Source organism: Papio anubis, chromosome X, assembly GCF_008728515.1.
Source record: "Papio anubis isolate 15944 chromosome X, Panubis1.0, whole genome shotgun sequence".
Classification (NCBI taxonomy): Eukaryota; Metazoa; Chordata; class Mammalia; order Primates; family Cercopithecidae; genus Papio; species Papio anubis.
Window position 1 is genome coordinate 1,740,531 of NC_044996.1, and position 25,722 is coordinate 1,766,252.

The 25,722-nt window shown below is 56.1% G+C and overlaps 1 protein-coding gene across 6 annotated transcripts; it reads left to right on the plus strand.

The window, feature by feature from the left end:
* The first annotated feature begins 245 nt into the window (after window positions 1-245).
* On the plus strand, window positions 246-25,560 carry PDZD4 (PDZ domain containing 4). Of its 6 annotated transcripts, none has more exons than XM_009198516.4 (9): window positions 246-882; window positions 19,173-19,426; window positions 19,629-19,871; window positions 20,397-20,487; window positions 20,912-21,010; window positions 21,619-21,681; window positions 22,147-22,248; window positions 22,551-22,661; window positions 22,857-25,560. In XM_009198516.4, the coding sequence occupies exons 3-9, from the start codon at window positions 19,864-19,866 to the stop codon at window positions 24,402-24,404; spliced, it is 2,022 nt and encodes a 673-aa protein (XP_009196780.1). In that variant the 5' UTR covers window positions 246-882; window positions 19,173-19,426; window positions 19,629-19,863; the 3' UTR covers window positions 24,405-25,560. The 6 variants fall into 6 exon arrangements, with proteins under 6 accessions (XP_009196780.1, XP_003918513.3, XP_003918514.3 ...); XM_009198518.4 differs by having other exon boundaries at window positions 741-882; window positions 19,629-19,917; XM_003918464.3 differs by lacking the exon at window positions 19,629-19,871 and having other exon boundaries at window positions 19,173-19,408.
* Window positions 25,561-25,722: the final 162 nt, after the last annotated feature.

Here is a 25,722-nt window from a genome sequence, read left to right on the forward strand (position 1 = left end):
AGACGCGCCGGGTGCTTGCCCCTCAGGACCCGGACGCCAGGTGTCGTGGAGTGCCTAGGACTCCCGCCCGCTTCCGTCGAGAGCCCGCCCCCGGCTTCCCGCGCCCGCTCCTGCGCCCCCGCCGCTCCCTCCCGCAGCAGGCCCCGCTCCCTTCCCCGCCCCTCCCGGCGCGCGTGCGCCCGGTACACGCCCCTCCCACACGCCGCCGTGGGCGCGCCTGCCCATCGTCAAACGGGGCTGAACTACCGGCGGCTGCTGGACGAAGAGCGGGCGCGGGGCGCCGAGGCGCGGCCAGCGGGCGAGGCGGGAGCGCAGGCGCTGGCTGGCCGCAGGCGGGGGCCGCCGCCGCCGCGCCGCCTGTCTGGGCCGGGCCGCGGCGCCGAGCCGCGAGGCCGGGCTCTCAGGGCTGGCGGCCATGGGCAGGAGCCGGAGGCGGCAGCAGCGGCGGCAGCGGGAAAGCGCGGGCGGGGAGGCGCGCGGCCCACGGCCCCTGACGGCCCCTGACTGCCCCTGGCGGCCCGGCGCGACCCCGCGCTCCCTGGGGGGCCGTAGCCTGGCAACGCCCGGCGCGCCCGCCCATCCCCCGCTGCCCTTTTCTCCCTGGCCGGGTGCGAGGGGAGCATGCCGCGCCTGGCCTCGGCGCGAGAGTGCCCTGGGGCGGGCTGCTGCCCCACCTCGGGGGCGTGCCCCCTTCCCCCGCTAGGCGGCCCGCCCCACTTGCCAGGAGTGGCTGGCCCCGGCCAGGACCCGAGGTCCCGCGCCCGAGCCAGTGAAAGGCGTCTTCCCGTTCCCACCCTCCGCCTCCTCTCGCCGGCCAGCACCATGGGATGTAATATGTGCGTGGTCCAGAAACCGGAGGAGCAGTACAAAGTGATGCTGCAGGTAGGGCTGCCAGCGCTGCGGCGGGGGCGCGGCCCTCCGCGGGAAGGAGAGGGCCAGTGGGGAGGCCCGGAGCGGCGGAGCGGCGGGCGTGGGAGAGCGGGAGGGCTTGAGGAGGAAAAGGTAGTGTGCCGTCCGCACCCTCCCATCCTGGGGCTGTTGAGTGTTGTCGCTCCGTGGAAACCAGCCACGGGTGGGGTGGGAAGTTGGGGTTGGCCCGGGTGGGGCGCGCTTCCGTCCCGGGAGGCGCGGTGCGGCGGGCGCGGGATGGAGGTTGCATAGCAACGAGCGCAGTTCCCCGCACACGCTCTCCCCGCAGGACCCAGGGCGGGGGAGGGAGCCAGGCTCCCGCCGTGCGGGGGGGCGCCGAATCTCGATCCCGGCGGGCCTGGAGCGTAGGAGTGCGTGGGCGTCCCCGGGCGCGGTCCAAGTCCGGCCGGGGGCTGCGTGCCCACCCCGACACCCACTCCCGCCTGGCCCTGCCCGAACGTTGGGCTCCCGGGCCTTGGGCGTCTCGGGTGAGTGGGCACCGCCGGGATCAGCGGGTTGGGCTCTCTGCGGGTGGCAGTGCTTGACCGGGCTTTGGGGGGCGTGGACCAGGAAGGCCCCGCAGGGAGGGAATGAGACGCGGGGCCCCGAGCTCGGACCTGGAGCCCAGCCCCGCGGCCCGAAATGGGGCTTCTTGCCTGTGCGTGGCGTGACTACGTGAGTGCGTTCCTGTGCCCCGTCTCTGTGTGCGCGGAGGCTCCCCCGGCCCCGCATTTGTGTACTTTCTGTGTGCACCCTGCAAACTGTCTAGAGAAATGTCCCGGATGCTGTGGGTTGAGACGCCCTAGGGCTAAGTGGCGGGAGGTCAATGTCAAGGCACCCAGGAGCAGACAGGGCTCAGACAGGTATGCGTTTAGTGGCCTGGATTCAGCTCCCGGGTTTATTGGTCTGGACTGGGAAGGCATCAAGTGCTTTGCAAAGAAGGGTGTTGGCTTGGGAGAACGTAGGGGAACCCGTGCAGGGATCGGCGACGACTCTGGGGGTGAGGGGAGGCGGGGCGGGGCGCGGGGAAGAATTCCTAGGAATCCGGGGACTGACTTCACGCTGTGAGCCGAGCTCTTCTGGCCACCTTGTGCGGGAGCGGAGGGGCAGGGCGGGGACGCAAATCTTGCCTCAGCCTGGCGGAACTCCGGGTCCCCTCTCCCCGGCCCTTCTTCGGGGGTGCGCGGTCCTCGGCTTCTCCCGTTCGCTGTCCTCCGCCTTCTTCCCTCTCAGTTCCTGGCTGCCACTCCTCGTCTCTTGTTCCCGCTCTTTGGAAACCTTGTGTGGCCATTGCCAGCCCCCTAGCGGGATAGGAATGCGACCGAGAGGGCGTCCTGTGGAATCCGTGTTGGATTCCGGGGCTGGAATGGTTAGTTGGCGGGGACTCTGGATCCCATCCTACTGCTTCCTTTTCGGGAGTTATTCCATCAAACGGCAAGCGATTTCTCCAAGCGATTCCTCCGGGGCCGTCTTGACTTTCCTGGAGAAGGATTGGTGTCGCTCTTCATTTAAGGCCAACCTCGTGGGGACGCGTGGATAGGGGAGAGCGACCCGAGCTGCACCCCAGGCCTGAAATGAGCCATGGAAAGACACCGGTAGCCCTTGGGGCTCCCCACAGCCCTCCGGGAAGGCCTCAGCAGGTCGGGCTGGGCCTGCCTTCAGGGAGGTGAACCTGGCTGGGCCCTCCCTGCTCTGTGCCCTAAGCTCTCCTTCATAGAATGGACTTGCCCTCTCCAAGGAGACCCGCCAGGAGGAGGGCCACTACCACATGCACCCTCTGTGCGCTTTCCTGCTGGGCTCCCTTTGAAAACTCCCGTGGAAGTTTGGCTGCAAACTTTCACTTTCTACATTCCTCCTTGGCCCAATCAGAGCCGGGATTTTAGGAGGAGAACTATCCTTTACAGCTAAGAGAAAACAAGAGGACTGAAAAAAGCGGATACGGAAAGCAGTGCAGGCCATGAGCTGTCCCAGGGGACTGCGCTTCTGGAGGTGGACGCATCACAGGTCCCGGCCTCTTCAGAGGAGAAGGCGCTTTTGTTCCAAAAGACTGGTCAGCTTCTGGGACCTCGTGCCTGCCTCCCGGCCAGCTTAAACACGGGTGCTCCCCCATCTTCAGGCGACACTTCTCCCTGTCTTCCCTGAATAACCTCATCTGCACCCCCTTGGGCCTCTGCACCTTATCAGGGTGAGACACTTCATGGGTCTGATTTTCAGAAAAAAGCACAAGTGCATCTGCAGCGCCTTCCATATACAATCCACAGAGGCCTGGGACCCCCAGGCTAGGAACCCCCAAGTCTCTAGCCTAGCGTTGTGTTCCAAGCCATTTTCTGCCAATGACTCACAGCACTTCCAAAATTACAGCTGTATTGAGCTATAATTCTCCTACCGTACAACTTACCCTTTCGAAGTGTACAACTCACTGGTTTTTAGTATATTCACAAAGTTGTGCAACCCACACCAGTAATTCCAGAACATTTTCATCACCCCAGAAGAAACCCTGCACTCATTAGCGGTCACACCTCCATTTCTCCTACAAACTTCCTAGCCCCTGGCACCCACCAGTCTACTTCCTGTCTCTATGGATTTGTTTATTCTAAACGTTTCATAGAAACTGACCTTTTGTGTCTGGCTTTCATTAATCATAATGTTTTCAAGGTTCATCCATGTATCAGTAGTCAATTTCTTTTTATTTCCAAATAATATTTCATTTTGTGATGTACAACATAATATTTATCCATTCGTCAGTTGATGGGCATTTGAGGTGCTTCCAACCCCCTTGGGCTGTGTGGAATCTCAGCTCACTGCAAGCTCTGCCTCCCGGGTTTACGCCATTCTCCTGCCTCAGCCTCCGGAGTAGCTGGGACTACAAGCGCCCGCCACCTCGCCCGGCTAGTTTTTTTGTATTTTTTAGTAGAGACGGGGTTTCACCGTGTTAGCCAGGATGGTCTCCATCTATTGACCTCGTGATCCGCCCGTCTCGGCCTCCCAAAGTGCTGGGATTACAGGCTTGAGCCACCGCGCCCGGCACCCTGGTCTACTTGTATCTGTTTGAATCCTTGCTTTTAATTCTTTGGAGTATTTGCCTGTAGCCATTGAACTGCTTTCCACAGTGGCTGGAACAAGTTTACATTCCCACCAGCAACATATAAGGGTTCCAATTTCTCTGTATCCTTGCCAACAGTTGTTATTTTCTGGGTTTTTGTTATGGCTGTCCTGCTGGGTGTGAAGTGGTATCTCATTGTGATTTTGATTTGCACTTCCTGTTAGCTAAATGATGTTGAGCATCTTTTCTTGTGCTTGTTGGCCATTTGTGTATCTTCTTTAGAAAAATGTCTGTCCTTAAGCCAGCGCCACACTGCTTTCATTACTGCAGTTTTGTAGCAAGTTTTGAAATAAAGAAATGAGAGTCCTCCAACTTTGTATGTCTTTTTCAAGACTGTTTTGTCTATTCTAAGTCCCTCAAATTTCCATATTAATTTCAGGATCGGGTTAATTTCTGGAAAGAAGCCAGCTGGCATTTTGATACAGATTGCATCAAATTTGTGGATCAATTGGGGATTATTGTTCATGAGCATGGGGTATGTTTTCCATTTATTTAGGTCTTTAATTTCTTTAAATGATGTTTTGCACTTTTGTTAAGTTTATTCATGAGTATTTTCTTTATGATGCTATCGTAAATGGAATTGTTTTCTTAATTTCATTTTCAGCCTTCTCATTGCTGCTGTATAGAAATACAATTGATTGGCCGAGCGTGTTGGCTCACGCCTGTAATCCCAGCACTTTGGGAGACCAAGGCGGGTGGCTCACCTGACGTCAGGAGTTCAAGACCAGCCTGGCCAACATAGTGGAACCCCCGTCTCTACTAAAAATACAAAAAAATTTAACGGGGCATGGTGGTGTGTGCCTGTAATCCCAGCTACTTACGAGACTGAGCCAAGAGAATCGTGTGAACCCCAGAGGCAGAGGTTGCAGTGAGCTGAGATCGCACCACTGCACTCCAGCCTGGGTGACAGGGGCAGGACTCTGTCTCAAAAAAAATTGATTTTTATACATTGATCCTATATCTTGCAACCTTACTAAAATTGTTTATTAAGTATCATTTGTTTAGCAGAGTCCTCAGGATTATCTGCATATTAGGATCATGTCATTGGCAAATAGAAATCGTTTTTCTTCTTCCTTCCCAATCTGGATGCCTTCGATTTCTCTTTTTTTTTTTTTTTTTTTGAGACAGTCTCACTCTATCGCCCAGACTGGAGTGCAGTGCAGTGGTGTGATCTCGGCTCACTGCAACCTCCGCCTCCTGGGTTCAAGTGATTCCCCTGCCTCAGCTTCCCATGTAGCTGGGATTACAGGCACTCACTACCACGCCCAGCTAATTTTTGTATTTTTAGTAGAGACGAGATTTTGCCATGTTGGCCAGGCCAGTCTCGAATTCCTGGCCTCGAGTAATGCTGCCCGCCTCGGCCTCCCAAAGTGCTGGGATTGCCACCGTGCCCGACCCTTCGATTTCTTTTTCTTGTTAATTTGCTGTGGCTAGAGTCTTTAGTACAATGTTGACTAGAAGTGCCGGTGAAGTGTTTTTTCCTTGTTCCTTATCTTAGAGGTAAAGAAGCCTCCAGTCTTTCACTAGGGAGTATAAAGTTAGCTGTGGCTTTTTCATAGCTGTCCTTTATCAGTGTAAGGAAGTTCCCATTCTATTCCTAATTTGTTTCTATCATGAGAGATGTTGGATTGTGCAGTGCTGCTTCTGTGGCTAGTGAGATGACCACATGGTTCCTTTATTCCACGGATGTGGGCCGTCACAGGCACTTTTGGAACCTCAGCCCCATTCCTATATTCCAATCATGTCCTCCTAGTTCGGAAAATCTGAGACCTCCCCTGAAAATGGGGGATTACTGCGTGTTGAGCTAGGAAAAGGAAGCAGGCCGGTTGCCCAGAATGGAAGACAGGAAGCAACATGTCCCCAGCTCCCGAGCCTTTTCTGCAGCCCATGTCCCTCCACTGCCACCGGGCCCCCTTGTCGTAAATCTCATCATGGTCCACACTCTGCTGAACTTGTCTCTCGGCCTTGGCACTCCCTCTCTGACACCATGATGTGCTTGCTAGCATCCGGGCACGTCGGAGATGGTCAGGGGATAAATCCCTGGTGCTTGGGACTGGCCTCCCGCCCATCCTACTCAGGCTTTACAAGGGGAGTGGGTCAGGACCACCTGTCGTCTTCCCTCCGTCCACATCGGGGGAGGCCAAAGGACACCTGGCCAGCCCTTCTGGTGGTCTCCTGGGCATTCTTGCCTAAAGCACCTACATGTGAGCCCCCATGGTGCTGGCAGCCATCCTGGGTGCAGGGCATTCAGCAGAGAGACACTGCAGACAGGGCCTTGCCCCCTCCCCCAGTCTCCCCCCCACTTTTTTTTTTTGAGACAGAGTTTCACTCTTGTTGCCCAGGCTGGAGTGCAATGGCATGTTCTGGGCTCACTGAAACCTCCACCTCCAGGGTTCAAGCGATTCTCCTGCCTCAGCCTCCCGAGTAGCTGGAATTACAAGCATGCGCCACCATGCCTGGCTAATTTTGTATTTTTAGTAGAGACAGGGTTTCTCCATGTTGGTCAGGCTGGTCTTGAACTCTCGACCCCAGGTGATCCACCCGTACTGGCCTCCCAAAGTGCTGGGATTATAGGAGTGAGCCACCACACCTGGCCCTAGGCTCCCTTTTTAATAAGAGGGAGACCATCACCAACACGTAGGCAACTGTGGGTGGGGAGAAAGTACTGCTTGAGTGCAGGAGCAAGGGTGGCAGCCAGTGTCCCCTCTTCAGCGACATCTTCCTCCAAGCTGCTCTCCCACCCACCGAGCAAGGTGGCTTCTCTGGCTCCCTCCCGCTTGCACAGGGGCTTCCCGTGAGCAGGGATTTGGGTCTGACACGGGCAGTCTGCCTACCCACCCCACCAGCACCAGATGGTGCCAGCATACCCACGCTGGCCTCCATCCTTCCAGGGAAAGCTGGTCTCTCAGTCAGCTGGTTCTGCCACAGAAGCTGCCTGGGGAAGCAGCAGGCTCTGAGAAAGTCCTTGTGGAGTGGAAGAACAGAGGGCCGGACACTGAATTCTGACTGCCACCTTCCGGACCAGGTCATCCTGCTCTGTATCGTTGTTCCAAGATTGTAGAATGCCCTTTCCCCTCTCACCTCGGGGTTCCTGAGGACTGTCCAGTCCGCTGAAATGAAATTCGATAGTGCCAGAGAAAAGATTTGTGGTTGCAGGGATGGGCAGAGGGGCACGAGGACACTTTTGGGGAAGATAGAAATGGCCACTGTCCTGACGGTGGTGACGGTTCCCCAGGTTCATGTATGACATATGAACACCTGCCCTCTGCACACTGAAGATGTGCAGGTTACCACCCAGTGACAAACCTCACCAAAGCTTTAGAACAGGAACTCCATGGCCACATGCACGCATCCCGGGGGGAAAGGCGTCCCTTCCTTCCTTCTACTTCAGGGGCCCTGCCAGAGAAGGCAGTGCAGCGTAGAGATAGGAATGGAGGCAGTCACCAACTGCCAGTTGTGTGGCCAGGGACAAGTTGCTGCATGGTCCACTGGCTCAGTGACTTGGTTTCCTCACCTGTAAGAATAGCGAGGAAGTAGAAAGAGTGCAGGCCTCGAAGGCCATTGCTGACAAGGAAAACAGATGATGTGTCCCCGCGGGGGATCTCTCACTGGGGCGGAGGAGTTGCCTGGGAGGCCATTCAGTTGGTCATTAAGAGGTGGGAAATTGGGCCAGGCAGCGGTGGCTCAGAAGCCTGTAATCCCAGCACTTTGGGAGGCTGAGGGCAGGCCCGAGGATCCACACGAGGAGTCCAAGGAGATGAGACCATCCTGTGAACAGTGAAATTCCCCGTCTCTACTAAAAATACAAAAAAACTAGCGGGCGAGGTGGCGAGAGCCTGTAGTCCCAGCTACTCGGAGGAGGCGAGGCAGGGAGAATGGCGGGGAACCCCGGTGGAGCTTACAGTGAGCTGAGATCGGCCACAGCACTCCAGCCTGGGTGACAGAGCAAGACTCCGTCTCAAAAAGAAAGAAGTGCAAATTGGCCCGGACATAGTGAGCTCACATGTAATCCCAACACTTTGGGAGGCCGAGAGATGCGGTGAGGTCCTTGGGGTCAGGAGTTGGGAACCAGCCTGGCCAAGCATGAGTGAAACCCATCTCTACTAAAATACAAAAAATTAACCGGGCATAGTGGCTCATGCCTATAATCCCAGCACTTTGGGAGGCCGAGGCGGGTGGATCACCTCAGGTCAGCAGTTCGAGACCAGCCTGACCAACATAGAGAAACCCCGTCTCTACTAAAAATACAAAATTAGCCGGGCATGATGGCGCATGCCTGTGATCCCAGCTACTCGGGAGGCTGAGGCAGGAGAATTGCTTGAACCTGGGAGGAGGTAGAGGTTGCAGTGAGCTGAGATCATGCCATTGCACTCCAGCCTGGGCTCGAAACTCCATCTCAAAAAACAAAACAAAACAAAACAAAAAAAACAAAATACAAAAAATTAGCCGGGCATGGTGGCATGCGCCTGTAGTCCCAGCTACTCGGGAGGCTGAGGCAGGAGAATTGCTTGAACCCAGCAGGTGGAGGTTGCATGAGCCAAGATCAAGCCACTCACTCCAGCCTGGGTGACACAGCGAGACCCTGTCTCAAATAAATAAGTAAATAAATAAAATAAAAATAATGAAAAAGGAAGTTACATGGAGAAGGCCTTACATCTGGGTATGTCACAGTTAATGCCCAGTGACAGAAGAATGTCCAGTATTATTCTGAGAATTTCAGGAAAGGGACCTCCAAGTTTTGAAGAAGTGTGACATAGTATAATATTAGTTAGGACAGCCTGGGCAACATATTGAGACCTCATCTCTACAAAAATAAAAAATTGCTCAGGCGTAGTAGCTTGCACCTCTAATCCCAGCTACTGGGGAGTCTGAGGCAGGAGGACTGCTTGAACCCAGGAGTTGGAGGCTGCTGTGAGCCATGATTGCATCACTGCACTCCAGCCTGGGCAATGGAGCCACACTGTGTCTGGAAAAAAAAAAAAAAAAAAAGAAAGAAAGAAAGAGAGGGAGAGAGAGAGAGAGAGAAAGAAAGAAAACAGATGGACAGGGAACAAAGCGGAGGCATATATGGTCATTTTGCACAGGAGTTAGGCGAGGCTGAGCAGCCTGGGACTGGACAAGATGTCCTCCCTTTCAGTGCATTCTGCCTGTCCTCATGGCTGCTTGGAGCATTGGAAATGAGAAACGCTGCAGAGGGAACATTGCTTTGATTGTTGCTAGATGTGAACTGTGCCCTTAGCCAGTCAGGTTAGCCTGAGGTGGGTGGGAGGATGAGTTTAGTTGCTGGGCCACGTGCCTGGAAAGCTGTGAACATGTACCTGAAGGTTGATCTTGATAATGGCTTCCGGAAGTGGTTGGCTTTTCCTGTGCAAGGTGTGGGACACTCCTCTTTCCTATCTTTTTTTTTTTTTTTTTTTTTTTTTTGAGACAGAGTCTGGCTCTGTCACCCAGGCTAGAGTGCAGTGTCGTGATCTCGGCTCATTGCAGCCTCCGCCTCCTGGGTTCAAGCAATTCCGCCTCAGCTTCCCGAGTAGCTGGGATTACAGGCACCTGCCACCACGCCTGGCTACTTTTTGTGTTTTTAGTAGAGACAAGGTTTCACCATGTTGGCCAGGCTAGTCTCAAACTCCTGACCTCTAGTGATCCGCCTGCCTTGGCCTCCCGAAGTGCTGGGATTACAGGCGTGAGCCACCGCACCCGGCCTCCTTTCTGCTTCTGAGCCAGGACTACAGAGGCGTCTGAGAGGCCATCACTCTCCCAGAAAGGTGGGGGCCAGGTGGATTGATGAGACTTCAACAGACCCTGGGATTCGGGGAGAGAAGGGGAAGTGAGAGGAAGGAAAGATGCTTGCTTCGTGCAGAAGGCCTTCCCTGAGGTCTGTCCTGGTTCCTCCAGGGTGTGCTCTGAGTCAGTACGGCGCCACCCTCCACCGGAAGTCCTTGTTAAAGTGCACTTTCTGACTGAGCCACCAGCATGGGGCCTGGGATTCTGCACTTCTCACAAGCTCCCAGGTGATGTGGAGCCCACTGGCTGTGGGTAGCTAGGGCCTTGGGTAGGGACCGGGAGTACGTCCGTGGTAGCCCCAAACCACACTAACATGGATGGCGAAGTGAGCTGTTTTTGTTTTGTTTTGTTTTGTTTTTTAACAAATAAGAGGGTGAGGCCTCACCCCACACCTATTAAATCAGAACTTCCAGGGGTTGTTGCCTACGTGGGGTCTTTACAGGACATAACTTGTTCTTCCCTGCCATGTGCAGCTAACTAACCCTCCTTCCCTGTCACCGGCACCCCTACCAGTATACATGTCTCTCATGGACACCCAGACGCCCCTTCCCCCTACTAACTGCTCAAAGGCCTTTGAGATGAAGCCCTCCCATGTTTCTCTCTCTTCTGTCCCCAGGCAGAAAGGGCGGACACAGAATTATGGAGCGGGGTGGTGTGGCTTGCCCAGGCGGCCACAGTTGGGAGCGTGGGCAGCCATGCTACTTGTCGGGCCTGTCACCTCTTTGTCCCTTTTAGAATTCTTACACATCGGTGGAGACATTTTGCAGCCACCAATGCAGTAATTAATTCAGGCAAAGATCATCACTAGATGCCAAAATCATTAGATGTAAGGTTGTTGGGGACAGAATATTCACAAAGTCTCCAAATATTACCCCAAATTACCTGTGAATCAGGAAGGGAAACTGCGTCTTTACAGGCGAGAGATCTGGCAGCCGCCACCTGGGCCATGTGATCAAACAGCCTCCTCAACAGTGGGGCAGCCTGACCCTGCCAGCCGCCAGATGCGGGGCTGGGGAGGAGACATACAGCTTCTCCTGCAAGGTGCTCTTTTCAAAATGCTCATCCTGAATCTCACCGCGGGACTGAATCAGGCAAATTCATACTCTGGCACATTCTATAAGGATTGGTCTCTTCCAAGAAGTCATTCTCATTAAAGTAAATATACATATATATATATATATATTTTTTTTTTTTTCTAGATTAGAGAGGAGACATAATAACTAGAGACCTAACAACCGAATGTAGTATGTGTGCTTCTTGATTGAATCCCTAGATTTTTTGTTTGTTTGTTTTGTTTTTGAGATGGAGTCTCTCTGTGTCGCTCAGGCTGGAGTGTGATGGTGTGATCTCAGCTCACTTCTACCTCTGCTTCCCGGGTTCAATTGATTTTCCTGCCTCAGCCTCCCAGGTAGCTGGGACTACAGGCTGCACCGCACCACCACGCCCCGCCTTTTTTTTTTTTTTTTTTTTCTCTGAGACGGAGTCTTGCTCTGTCGCCCAGGCTGGAGTGCAGTGGCACAATCTCGGCTCACTGCAACCTCCTCCGCCTCCATGATTCAAGTGGTTCTCCTGCCTCAGCCTCCTGAGTAGCTGGGACTACAGGTGCAAGCCACCACACCTGGCTAATTTTTGTATTTTTAGTAGAGACAGGGTTTCACCACATTTGCCAGGCTGGTCTCAAACTCCTGACCTTGTGATCTGCCCGCCTCGGCCTCCCAAAGTGCTGGGATGTACAGGCATGAGCCATTGTGCCCAGCCTCAAATCTTAGATTTTTTAAAAAAGCTGTAAGGGTGTTAGTGGGACAGTTGGGGAGATGTGAGGCTGGCCCATTGTATGAGTGCGGAATTCCGTGCCAAGGGTGTTGTGGTTCCACGGAGAATGGGACTGGTGGCATCTTGCTTTCAAATGCTTCTGCAAATGTGTGTGTAGAAACCCGGAGAGCAGGTGTGGGGAATCTGCAGATGTTCCCACATGCTTGTGGGCGGGCAATTTTCAAAATCCCGAGCTGGGGAAACATGAATGGGGACTTTGCTGGGCCACTGAGTGGGTGAATGTAGTGAGCTTGCGGCTCCTCCTTTCTCCTCCGATGCTCTCCCCGTTGGAAGATCCCCCTGATGCATGACTTGGCCTGGAAGCTACAGTCACAACTGCTTCCAAGGTGTCCTGGATAGTCCAGACGGCAGAGCTGAGAGCCAGCAGGTAGGTCAGAGCTCGGCCCGGGGCAGAGGATAACTTCCTGTCTCTGTCCTTCCCCAGCCTGTTTCCTACTCTACATCTGTAGGGTAAGGGGAGTCCGAACGTGGCAGCCACGGGGGCCCCTGGAAGTGATGTGGCTTCACTTCCCATCCCGCGCGTTACCAGTGAGAGTGAAAGGGGTCGCAGGCGCCGTGTGACAAGCACTCGGGATTGCGAGTCTTCCAGGCCACAACTGTTTTCTTAGTCTCTCGGGTCTCTCTTCTCCGCTTCCCAGAGATTCCTGATCAGCAAGAGGGCGTCGCGCCCCACCCGGCTGTGGGCCTGCCACCGCTGGATGCGGGAGGGTGCCTGGGGCAGGGCCCGGAAACAGAGCTCAGCCTCCGACGGAGGTGGCGGGGCCGGCGGGCAGGAGTCCTGCTAGTCCAGCCACCAGCGTGGCGGCGCAGGGACGAGTGTGGTCCGCCCTGCTCCCGCGGCCGCAGCCACCCCGCCGTTGCGGCGCGCTCTTTGTCTGTGGCTCCGGGCTCAGGGGGTGGGGCGAGCGCGCCTGGGGCCCCGCCCTCTCCACCCTGGGCGCCCCGCTTCGCGCCTCCCCTAAGACCCGCCAGTCCCTTGCCTTGGGGGAGATCGTCACCCCACAGCGACTGCCCGTGGGACCGACTTCGCGTGATGCCTGCCTCGCCTGCCCCGTGTTGCCCCCTCCCCTGTCCCTGTGTCCCCCTCCCCTGCCCGCATGTCCCCCTCATGCGGGGAAAGTGGTGCCAGCATTTTCCCTGGCCTTGCGAATTGCTCTTTCATTGGTACTCAGCCGCCGCTCTGATGTCCCTGAAAACCCAAACGAGAGCTCCTCTGCCCGAGCTGCCCCTGCTCCTTCTCTGCAAAAAGCTCCAGAAGGCTGTGTCGATGCAGGTCGAGCTTCCCCACCCGGCCCCCTCCCACCTTTTAGCAAATCCAGAGGTCACACTTTCCGCCCTCCTCTCCCGGGCTCCGACCCAGTGCATTGAGCTGCTCCTCAGCTTCCCTCCCGGGACTTCCTAGTCTCTCTCCCCAGCCAGCTCAATGTCAGGGTGCCCCAGGACTCTCCTTGGGCCTCTCCTGTTCTTGTCTACATTCACTCCCCAGGTGAGCTCCTCCAACAAATCAGGAAGGAAATAGATCTGTATGCTGAAGAGTCGCCATAGGGCACATCAAGCTCCTGGCTGAGCCGTGTTGTGCTCACAGGCTGCTGCACTCCCTGGGGCAGCGGAGTACCAGGGACTTGTATTTTCATCTTTGTGCTCCTCTGCCTCCTCAGTGTGATTTGAAAGGAAATGGCGACAAAATCTATCGCGCTAGCATGGGATGGAGGAGGGGTCTTTGTGAACAGGCTTTGAGGGTTTGCTTGGCTGCCAGCTCACTACCCAATCAACAGGGTTGACTGCCACAGGGTGGCCTCGCTTAGGGGAAGCATGATGCCCAGCATGTGGTCAGGATGGCACAGGAGCACTGGAGAAGATGAGAGTCACTGGGAACCCGGACGAGGGGGGACAAGGGGCATTTGAGTGGGCTTCAGGTACGCGAAGTGTTGCAAGATAAAGTGAGTTTCTTCTGGATTGTTCCAAAGGAGGGAGGTTGCTCTCAATGAAGGAAACATTCAATAGTGAGAGTTTTGTGATAATGAGCTCAGTCAACAATCCCCACTCTCCACATACTAGAAGCAAAGTGGATTTCTTATGAATTGTTCCAAAGGAGGGAGGCTTGCACTTGATGAAGGAGACTTTTTTGGGGGGGAATGGGGGGTGGATGGAGTCTCACTCTGTTGCCCAGGCTGGAGTTCAGTGGTGCAATCTCAGCTCACTGCAGCCTCCACCTCCCAGGTTCAAGTGATTCTCCTGCGTCAGTCTCTCAAGTAGCTGAGGTTACAGGCGTGCACCATCATGCCTGGCTAATTTTTGTATTTTCAGTTGAGACGGGGTTTCACTCTGTTGGCCAGACTGGTCTCGAACTCCTGACCTCAGGTGATCTGCCTGCCTTGGCCTCCCAAAGTGCTGGGATTACATGCGTGAGCCTCCGCGCCAGGCAATTTTTGTATTTTTAGTAGAGTCTGGGTACATCAGACCCAGGGGCTGGGTCATGCCTGTAATCCCAACACTTTGGGAGGACTAAGCAGATGGCTTGAGCCTAGGAGTTAGAGACTAGCCTGGGCAACATGGTGAAACCTTGTTTCTTCTTTTTTTTCTTTTTTTTTTGAGACGGAGTCTCGCTGTGTCGCCCAGGCTGGAGTGCAGTGGCCAGATCTCAGCTCACTGCAAGCTCCGCCTCCTGGGTTTACGCCATTCTCCTGCCTCAGCCTCCTGAGTAGCTGGGACTACAGGCGCCCGCCACCTCGCCCAGCTAGTTTTGTTTTTTTTGTTTGTTTGTTTTTTGTTTTTTGTATTTTTTAGTAGAGACGAGGTTTCACCATGTTAGCTAGGATGGTCTCGATCTCCTGACCTCGTGATCTGACCGTCTCGGCCTCCCAAAGTGCTGGGATTACCGGCTTGAGCCACCGCGCCCGGCCTCCCATTTCTTATTATTGTTTTTTAAAAGATAGATCAGATAAATTACAGGTCATTAATATATATTCAATAAATTATGGAAATATATAAAATTTTAATTCAGCCAAGAAACATTAAACTTTTGTCTTTAGCAAACTGCCAGGAGTTGGGATGGAAGTAGAACTCAGGGTGAAGCTCTCTTGGGGTTTGTAGTCTAACGAAAGGGAGGTAATTAGACAATCACACATAAAAGGCTGAGCTCCGGCGTGGGTACCTTGAGGCCTCCTGGACTTGCTGTAGCATCTGGAGAAGTATGGGGCATCATCTCGCGTTACTTAGCACCAGCACTGGCACCCAGCCTTGATGTGGGCCCTGTTGGCCTGAGCGTTTTTCCTTGAAGAAGGTAATTAAAGGCAGATTGAAGCCGACTGTGCCCACCCGTCCCTGACGCCCTTCCTCTGCTTGCCTCTCTGCCGTGTTTTCCACCAAGTACATACTATGAATAAGCATGTGCGCCTCCATTAACCGCACATACAGAATGCCAGGAATTGTTTGTTTGACCGCTGGCAGACCTTTGGGCTGTCCCCGGTGTTTGGCCGCTGTGGCCTTCATGCCCACATCCTCCTGGTCCTCCTGGTGGCGGTTCTGAAGGGCGTCTCCTCCTATCTCATGGCTCCAGGTGCTTGCTGGTGGGTCCCCTTTGCCCTGAGCACCTGTTGATATCCTTTGCCCATGTTCTTCTTGAGTTGTTTGTGTCTGTGTTTTCTTCTTGTTTTGTAGGAATTATTTGCATATTCTGGAAAACCCATTATGAGGTCCGTGCATTGTAAGGCTCTCTGAGCCCGCCTTTATACTGCATTTAGGGTGTCTTTTGTCATCTAGAAGTTTTACATCTCTTCCATTATTGCTTGCCCATTTGAAATATTGAGAATTTCATCTCTATCCCACACCGTAAAGATATTGTTCTCTTGTTTTGCTTTGTCCCTGTAGGTCTTTGATCCAATTGGAATTGCTTGGCCAGGGCGTGGACTAGGTCTTCTGTCTTGGTGGGGCCATGTTGAGTGTTTGTGCCTTTTAGAGACTGGAGTGGTCGACTAGGCAATCTGAAAGTTGGGGCATTACAGGGGTGGCTTTACCAGTGTGCTACGTCAGGATGGTTGGGGGTGGCGGGGGCAGGGCTCTGAGCAGAACTGGAAGAGCTGCTGTTATCAGAAGGGCCACAATGTGGCTCCTTACCATGTGCCTGGCCCTGTACCTCTATGCTCATGGCCCCATATTGTCCCACCTTGTTGGCAGCCCTTAGCCCCTCCCCAGAGAGGAGTTCATTTCTTCCTTGGGGGTCCAGCATGACCTGATGAGGAAGAGAGAGAGAGAGAGAAGGCTTCAAGAGCCAGTGGCTTCCCCCCAAAGACTTGCCTGGCTGTCACAGGCGATCACTCTGATTGCTGTTGATCTGAGGTGCTGAGGCTGTGCATGCGCCCATCCCCCTCTTGACATCCCAGCCTCCACCAGCCCGCCCAGCAAGCTCTCCTCAGTTTCCATAGCAACACTGCTGCTGGGTAATGATTCCAGGGAGAAAGGCATTCCTGCGTTCTCTGTCATCGCTGTCACCTGAGCATCCCGCTGCCTGCTTGCTGTCCTGCCCCGGGAGTTCAGGAAGAAACCCTGAGGACAGCTCCGAGCCCTTCTGCTTGTGTTTTGGCTTCTCCTCAAGGGCAGTGGTAAGCTGGTAAATGTTCCCAGACAAAAAGCCCTGATTTGGAGCATTTGCCGATTTCCTTGGTGTAAATGCTGCCACTATAGCCGATTTCAAGCCACCACTGCGATGTCACTGAGCTTGGAGTTGGGGGGAATGCACACACCATCAGAGTATTCCCACCTCCCACGCCAGATGTGAATAACCCCAAGAGCACAGATGACAGAAAAGTGTAGTAAGATAATTAGACAGTGATGTGTTCCGAGGATTTATTGACTTTGTTGTTAATATCATTCAGTTACCTGTACATTTCTACAGTTACAATATCAATAATGGCTGTGTTTGACAACTGGCTCCCAAATTTCCCAGCTTCAGTTGGCTCTAGTCACTGCTGCTGAGAGTGTTGAGGCCATTCCGTCATGTCCCTTTGTCTACAGCCTTCCTGAACCCACACTCTGCTGCCGCCCACCCTCTTCCATCCTGCCTTTCTCACTGCAGCCTCTCCACCAAGCACAGCGTGCCCTGTCCCGACTGACATTCTTATGGTCTTCCAACAAATAGCTTCTTAGCTGAAAGCTGTTTCCTTTATAGTCTTTGATCCAGAAATTGCACCTCAAGAAATTTTATCCACTTTGACAACCACTGGTTACACAAAGATTTAAGTATGAAAAATGTGCAAAATGCACCCCGAAATGTGTCTTTGCCACATTCTTTATAATAAAAAATCAAAGCCAGCCTTAGTGATGTGATGATGAACATGATGGTCCACTGGTGTGGATGGACCTTAAGGGGCCTGCAGCTGCAAAATGGCACAAATAGAAAACAGACTGGAAGGAAATAGGCCGCATGGCCGGGTGCGGTGGCTCATGCCTGTAATCCCAGCACTTTGGGAGGCTGAGGCAGGAGGATTACTTGAGGTCAGGAGTTCGAGACCATCCTGGCCAACATAGTGAAACCCCATCTCTACTAAAAATACAAAAATTATCCAGGTGTGGTGGTGGGTGCCTGTAATCCTAGCTATTGGGGAGGCTGAGGCAGGAGAATCACCTGAACCTAGGAGACAGGTTGCAGTGAGCCAAGATTGTGCCACTGCACTGCAGCCTGGATGACAGAGCAAGACTGTCTAAAAAAAAAAAATAGCTGGGCGTGGTGGCACACACTTGTAGTCCCAGCTACTTGGGAGGCTGAGACAGGATAATTGCTTGAGCCCAGGGGTGGAGGTTGCAGTGAGCCAAAAACCATCCCACTGAACCCAGCCCGGGCAACAAAAAAAAACTCCAACCAAAAAAAAAAAAAAAAAGCCCCAAAAAACAAAAAATGAACATGTGTTTCTTTTATAATCAGACAAAACTGATTTTGACAACAAGCTCTTTTCAGAATATGACAAATTTGGGGGACAAGGGAGACATAGAAAACTTCAATGATTATCTACAAGGACATAAGTCGAAAAAAGGTAACGCAGGAGCCACTGCTGAGGCCACAGGGGTTCCGAGGACAAGCTGGGCTCTCCTGTGATATCTGTCTTCCCGAAAAGACTCCTACAGCGGTGGTTCTACTGTGTTGCAGGCACTAAGACAAGATTTTGCCGTCGGAATTGATACCTCTGTGAGAAACCCGGGGAGGGAGGTGCTGCCCTGAGAATGCAGGACAGAGAGTTCTTGTAAACTTGCTAATATTCGCACAACTCGGAACAGCAGAGGACTCTGTGCAGCCGCTTCCACCTTGGGCCCTGGCCCTCGATGGCCGCCTCCTCCCTGACCCCTCCTTCTGGCCACCGGGCAGCCTGTCCTGGCTCATGACCTTGACTCAGCGCCACCACCTTGCTGAGCTTGCTGACGCGGTTTCCTCATCTGCAATAATGGCATCTCCCTCAAGGTTGTTGGGGGTTAGGACCTTTTTTTGGGGGACCCCACATCAGGGGTCTTTCCCAGAATGTAGCACATGGCACGTGCCCAAAAAACAGTGGTGGCTTTTTTTTTGGAGACGGGGTCTCGCTCTGTCACGCAAGCTGGGGTGCAGTGGTACAATCTCCGCTCACTGCAAGCTCCGCCTCCTGGGTTCACGCCATTCTCCTGCCTCAGCCTCCCGGGTAGCTGGGACTACAGACGTCCACCACCACGCCCGGCTAATTTTTTTGTATTTTTAGCAGAGACGGGGTTTCACCGTTTTAGTCAGGATGATCTCAATCTCCTGACCTTGTGATCAGCCTCCCAAAGTGCTGGGATTACAGGCGTGAGCCATCGTGCCCGGCCCAGTGGTGGCTTTATAAGGACCACTTTCCTGGCACCTCTTTTAGGCTACTTTGCAGTTCCGGGGGTTTCTTGTATGTCAAAGCCTTTTCTCTTGGGCAAGTCAGTTGCCGCTGTGAGGATACAACACCATATCTTTAGGCATCTTCCTACTTGTCCCCTAACCTGACCCTGGCCCTCCCTAGTGAGTAGACATTTGTTGAGAGACTCAGCTCATCTGAAGAGTCAAGGTCATCCTCTTGCTTGATGTTGAATGAGCACAACACAGATGCTCACTGAGTGTTGGCTGTTACGGTCCAGTCAGTGCTAAGGAACTCAATGGGATCTTCTTCATGCTAGCTCTGGCCTTAGTGCTGCCCTAGAAAGAAGCGGGTCCGAATGGGGAGAGACCAGGAGAGCTCAAGCAGAGTCTGGAGGACGTTGTAGGGTGGTATCACAGCCTCCAGACCCAGTGCACAGAGGCTGGGTCCCCCAGCCCTTGGTGTGACTTGGCGATCCCCAGCTGGCCTTCAGTGGGATGAAGGCTGAGCAGTGGGGCTTGCCTGGGAACGGGGGCACCAAAGGTAGCCAGGGCTGCAGACAGAGAGCAGATTCCTTGCTTGAGTGGATTAGGGTGCTGGTTGTCAGCCCAGGTCCTGCCAGCTAGGGCCTCTGCCTTGACCTCACAGGGGAGGAGTGGGCCCTTGAGGGTTCTTACAGAGGCGTGTCTCTGCCGTAGGTGAACGGGAAGGAGCTCTCCAAGCTGTCTCAGGAGCAAACTCTGCAGGCCCTGCGCTCCTCCAAGGAGCCCCTGGTGATCCAGGTGCTGAGACGCAGCCCCCGCCTCCGGGGGGACAGCTCCTGTCATGATCTGCAGCTGGTGGACAGTGGCACTCAGACCGACATCACCTTCGAGCATATCATGGCGCTGGGCAAGCTGCGTCCGCCCACCCCGCCCATGGTCATCCTGGAGCCGTACGTCCTCTCTGAGCTGTGAGTCGCCCTCAGGAGGGCCCCGGGCCCTGCCTCCAGAGAGGGCAGGCCACCTGGGGTGGCCATCTGCACACCACCCTCTTGGGCAGGAAGCAGGCCCCTCGGCCTCCAGAGCTGACCGTGGTATCCGAGGGCTCCAAAACCTCCAGGCCTCTAGCCTTGGGCCGGGCTCCAGAAGGTGCCCCGTTGTATCTACCCCCAGGGCCGAGGGAGGACCCTCCTGTCCGGGACGACGCTGCCGGAAGTGCCAGGGTTGAGGGCCTCAGCTCCTACTCCTCCATCCTCTCTCCTCTGCTGCCTCACAAGCATCACTCCTTGAATCTTCTTGCATCCCTTGTCTGTCTCATTCCTCTACCTGCTCTGAATTTCCTCCATCTCTTCGGCTTCTTTCTTTGGCCTGACCGGAAGAAGGGCCTTTCATCCAGGCCTGGTGGCTCATGACCGCGTGAGCGCTGCCTCATTCTGCTAATCTTAGCTCGGGCTGTGGGGAGGTAGGCCACAGGGCCATGAGCAGCCAATCTTAGTTTTGGGGGCCAGGAAGGCAGCCCCTGGAGGTAGGGTGGGCCTCCCTCTGCTCTGCAGAAGTCCTCCAGGGCCTGGATAACTCCTGGGGGCGTTGCATGAGTGGGGCCAGTACTGGGCAGGTGGGTGGGCACCTAGAGATTGGAGAAGTCAGTCCCTGCCAGCTGGTGTGGTTGGAGGAGTCTGGTCTGCGGGACGGGCGAGCTAGGCATGTGCAGGTCCTCCGTGTGGATGCCGCACACTCAGGTGCGAGAAGTGTCCCCGGTCTTTGCATGGCTGCATGTTGCCCAGGAAGGAGCTCTGCAGGAGGCAGCTGGGCCACCCACCCTTGAGAGCACAAGCAGAGCAGGTCTCCATGCCAGGCACGCTGGGATTGGCCTGCCTGGGAGCTGGGGCTGAGGTGTGAGAGGACAGCCAGCCGGTCTGACCCCCACCTTCTCCTGGGCAGCCCCCCCATCAGCCATGAGTATTATGACCCAGCGGAATTTATGGAGGGCGGCCCGCAGGAGGCAGACCGCTTGGACGAGCTGGAGTATGAGGTGAGCCGGGTGGCCAGGCTAGGGCCCGCAGCCAGCTGTGGCAGCCGCCCCGACGCCTGCGTGCCTTCCTGCCCAGGCCTGACCCTGTGGCCCTTCCGGCACGTGTCTGGCTGAGTCAGGGAGGGTGCGGGTGAGGTTACATGTTCCGTCCATGTTGGTGAGTCCACGTCCCATGCATGTCTGTCTTCTGTGTCCTGTGCCTGTGTGTGTGCCTCGCGCATTTCCTGGGAGGGAGACCACTGAGTACATGCGCCACGTGGGATGGTAAGAGAGACCCTCAAAGCGGGGACTGGAAACTGAGCTCAGGGGTCCCAGAGGAAGCTGAGGGGCTGCGGGTTGAGGGGCTAGGCTGTGCTGCCTGCTCCCTCACTCACGCATTTCTGGGGCTTTCTACCTCTGCTTCCTCCCGGACCCCTCGTGGCAGGAAGTGGAGCTGTATAAAAGTAGCCACCGGGACAAGCTGGGCCTGATGGTTTGCTACCGCACGGACGACGAGGAGGACCTGGGCATTTATGTCGGAGAGGTATGCAGACGGGTATGCCCCAGCCCCGAGGCCCCTCCATGTGGCCTGCCCATGGCTCAGAGGCTGCCCGTGAGGTCCCAGCTAGCAGAGACAGGGCATCACAGCTAGGGTACTGCGTGGTGAGGCGAGGATGGTCGACGGCTTCAGCCACTGTCCACTGAGGCAGTCATCTGCAGAAAGAGGCCTGTGTCCGGGTGGGACAGCAGATGGGCCTGAGAACGAGCAACAGGGTTGCTTTCTAGTCTTCTCCTGAACCCATCTTGGGCAGATGTCTGTGTATCCCCAGGAGGGGGATGGCCCCTCGCTCCCCTCCCTACTAGCAGCATCCCACTAAAGCCACCCTTCCAGATGGACAATGTCCTACTTCCCACCAATGCCCAGGGCTGACCAAAAGCACAGGCTTCCATGCAGAGGAGCCTAGGAGTGCCGGGGGCAGGGGCAGGGAGAGGCGACTACTCCGCAGCCTCTGCCCTGCTTTCTGGGCCTCGGGGCTGGAAGGGGAGCCAGAGAGCCTTCAGCTTGCTTTGGAGGCCCCTGAGGTGCGCCTGCTCCCTTCTACTGAAAGGGCATGTTAGGCACCAAGTCCCCAAGATGTGTGTGTCCTGCAGGTAAATCCCAACAGCATTGCAGCCAAAGACGGCCGGATCCGAGAGGGAGACCGCATCATCCAGGTGAGCACTTGCAGGCTGCAGGCCTGGCCCAAGGCCCCGCTGCACCTGTCGGCCCAGCCACCTCTCTTTAGCCAGTCCCTAGCTCTCTCCCACTAAGAGCCAAGCCTGAGGCCCAGCAGCCTGCCATGTCCCAAACCCAGGCTGAGTCTCATCTCTCTCCTGCCCACTCATCCCAGTGACTCCCATGTGCCTATGGGATTTGCTGGCATCCAGGGCCCCTGCTGCTCTGAAACCTCCAGACCCCTCTCCCTCTGCTCCACTCCATGCTGTCCTGAGCACACATTGGTTCTTGCAAGAGCCAGGCCACCCTCTCCCTGGTACCCTCCACTTAGTTACATCCTCCCGGAGCTCAAGCCCCAGCCTAGCCCAGCGGAGCCCAGAGTGCTTGGGCTCCCTGCACTCGCCCAGGGTCTGCCCTAGGGCCAGCCCTAGCATCCTTGTTGATTGTACCCTGGCCTGCCTCAGATTAACGGTGTGGACGTCCAGAACCGGGAAGAGGCGGTGGCCATCCTGAGCCAGGAAGAGAACACCAACATCTCCCTGCTGGTGGCCCGACCTGAGAGCCAGGTGTGTGTGCCTGGCAGGGCGACCCAGGGCCACGACATCAGGCTTTCTGTCTTGGAAGCTGCTGGCTGTGACTAGGGCACAGATGTGCCAACAACCTGGAGTTGATGGAGGGCGGGTGGGCAGGGGTCTCTCAGGGCCCGTTTCCCCTTCTGGCCTCTGAAGGCTGAGTGGGCTGGGACCCTGCCCCCCAGGTTGTTGAACTTCACTGAAACAAAGAAACCAAGCGTGGGGCCCAGAGCAGACAAGAAGGGTATATGGGGAGGTCCTTGAAGCTGTGGGGACACCAGGGCCTGTCTCCACAGCTGGCGAAACGGTGGAAGGACAGCGACCGGGATGACTTCCTGGATGACTTTGGCTCTGAGAATGAGGGGGAGCTGCGTGCTCATAAACTGAAATCACCCCCTGCCCAGCAGGTGAGGAAGGAGAAGGGCGCTGGTGGGGAGGGCAAGAAGGAAAGAACTGGGTGGAAGGCGCTGAGGCTGTGCAGGGTCTCCCAATGCTTGGCAGGAAAATGAACCAGGTCTGAAGCCCTTTCAATCCTCCTGTGACATCCCGTGACATCCCTGTCCATGGGACCTAACTGAGCGGTACTTACCTTTCTGCTGTAGCTCCGAAACGAAGAGGAGAAGGGGGCTCCCGACGCAGGCCCAGGCCTGAGCAACAGCCAGGAGCTGGACAGCGGGGTGGGCCGGACTGACGAGAGCACCCGGAACGAAGAGAGCTCTGAGCACGACCTGCTGGGGGACGAACCCCCGAGCTCCACCAACACCCCGGGAAGCCTGCGCAAGTTTGGCCTGCAAGGGGACGCCTTGCAGAGCCGGGACTTCCATTTCAGCATGGACTCTCTGCTGGCCGAGGGGGCGGGGCTGGGAGCTGGCGACGTCCCGGGCCTCACGGATGAGGAGTATGAGCGCTACCGCGAGCTCCTGGAGATCAAGTGCCACCTAGAGAACGGCAACCAGCTGGGCCTCCTCTTTCCCCGGGCCTCCGGAGGCAACAGTGCCCTGGACGTCAACCGCAACGAGAGCCTGGGCCACGAGATGGCCATGCTGGAGGAGGAGCTACGGCACCTGGAATTCAAGTGCCGCAACATCTTGCGGGCGCAAAAGATGCAGCAGCTGCGTGAGCGCTGCATGAAGGCCTGGCTGCTGGAGGAGGAGAGCCTCTACGACCTGGCGGCCAGCGAGCCCAAGAAGCACGAGCTGTCTGACATCTCCGAGCTGCCTGAGAAGTCGGACAAGGACAGCACCAGCGCCTACAACACTGGGGAGAGCTGCCGCAGCACCCCGCTGCTCGTGGAACCCCTGCCTGAGAGTCCCCTGCGGCGGGCTGCGGCCGGCAACTCCAACTTGAACCGGACCCCTCCCGGCCCCGCTGTTGCCACCCCCGCCAAGGCAGCTCCTCCACCGGGGAGCCCCACCAAGTTCCGGTCCCTCTCCCGGGATCCTGAGGCCGGCCGGAGGCAGCATGCGGAGGAGCGCGGCCGCCGCAATCCCAAGACCGGGTTGACCCTGGAGCGCGTGGGCCCCGAAGGCAGCCCTTACCTCTCGCGGCGCCACCGCGGCCAGGGCCAGGAGGGCGAGCACTACCACAGCTGCGTGCAGCTGGCCCCGACGCGAGGCCTGGAGGAGCTGGGCCACGGTCCCCTGAGCTTGGCCGGTGGCCCTCGGGTGGGTGGGGTGGCGACCGCGGCCACTGAAGCACCGCGCATGGAGTGGAAGGTGAAGGTGCGCAGCGATGGAACCCGCTACGTGGCCAAGCGGCCCGTGCGAGATCGGCTGCTGAAAGCCCGTGCCCTGAAGATCCGGGAGGAGCGCAGCGGTATGACTACCGACGACGACGCAGTGAGCGAGATGAAGATGGGCCGCTACTGGAGCAAGGAGGAGCGGAAGCAGCACCTGATCCGAGCCCGCGAACAGCGGAAGCGGCGCGAGTTCATGATGCAGAGCCGGCTGGAGTGCCTGCGGGAGCAGCAGAATGGCGACAGCAAGCCCGAGCTCAACATCATTGCCCTGAGCCACCGCAAAACCATGAAGAAGCGGAACAAGAAGATCCTGGACAACTGGATCACCATCCAGGAGATGCTGGCCCATGGCGCACGCTCGGCTGATGGCAAGCGGGTCTACAACCCTCTCCTCTCGGTCACTACTGTGTGAGCTGCCCGGGCGGGTGCACGGCCCAGGCCCAAGGAGCCCCCTGGGGCCCCGGCCCTCACTCTCCTATAGAGATTGTGTGTGTGCGCGCGTGCTCGCTGTGCGCATGCACACACCTCCCCGTCTAGGTGTGCGCACAGGGCTTTGTTAGCAGAGAGAAGCCCCTGAGGAGAAGGGACGCTTTTCTTCTTTCTGCCCAAGTCAAGTGACCACGCTAGTGGCCAGTATTGGGGGCACACCTGTAATGGGCACCCCTTCGGCTGTGCGTGTGCATTTCCCATTCCCCATGCTCTTGCGTGTGCTTGCACGTGCACGCACACACACCCCCAGTGATCTCTCCACCCGACCCGTGTACTTGCAGACAGGGAAGTTGAGCTGAAAGGAGCACAAGAGAGTGTCCGGCTTCGCTGCTGAGCTCGGCCTCTCCCCGCTGCAGTTATTTGTAGACAAAGGCACCCCGATTTTTGTGGTTTTTCTCCCTTTCTGTGCTTGCCAATAGTTGTTTTGTTTTGTGGACCTGACCTGGGGGCTGGCAGCTCCTTCAGGCAGCCTGGCAGAGGTGGAACTCCCCCCTCCACTGATGGCTGGGAAGGGAGTTGGGGAGGAAGATCGGGAGGGAGGGCTGGGGATGGATGGGAGGGAAGGGGAGGGAAAGGTGGGAGGAATGGGAAGCAGCTGTTCTGGTGGCTTCCACTCTGAGGTGTGGGAACGGGGAGCTTTTGGGGGGCACCTGTTTCCCCAGTGACTGAGAGAGAGAGCAAGACTGCAGGAACGGAGGGGTCTTGCAGGGTGTCCACCAAGAAGTCACAGAGCCCGTTCTGCGCCCCACACCATCTGGAGCAGGGGCTTCTCTTCTGAATGAACTGAAGAAGGTGCTTAGAAGGGGTCTAGAAGCCAAGCCCCGTGAGCAGCAGTGGAAGACCTTGGGCCATGCGGCCTGGAGAGGACTTGGTGGCGATCCGCAACCTGGACCCCAGTGAGGTGGTGGGCTGACTGGGAAGGAGAGGCCCCCAGCCTCCTAAGGATTTGCACGTGTGAACTAGGCTGCCTGGGGGTGCCCCTCAGGCTTGGAGAGCCCCAGATTGGAGGCAGACAAGCTGCACCACCCCTTCCCCCTGCATCTTGAGAATAAAGCAAGCTGCCTTTGTACTTGGTTGAATCGTGGCCTCCCTGTGTTCATTCTTATTGGGCTGGGGAAAGAGTTGTCAGTTTGGGGTGGGAGAAGGAAGAGGGAGCAGGGTTAGAGTCAACTGAAAGCCATGCTGCAGCCCTCGGTTTGTCTCGGATGTCAGGAGCAGTGACTGTGACCTTCCATGGGCAA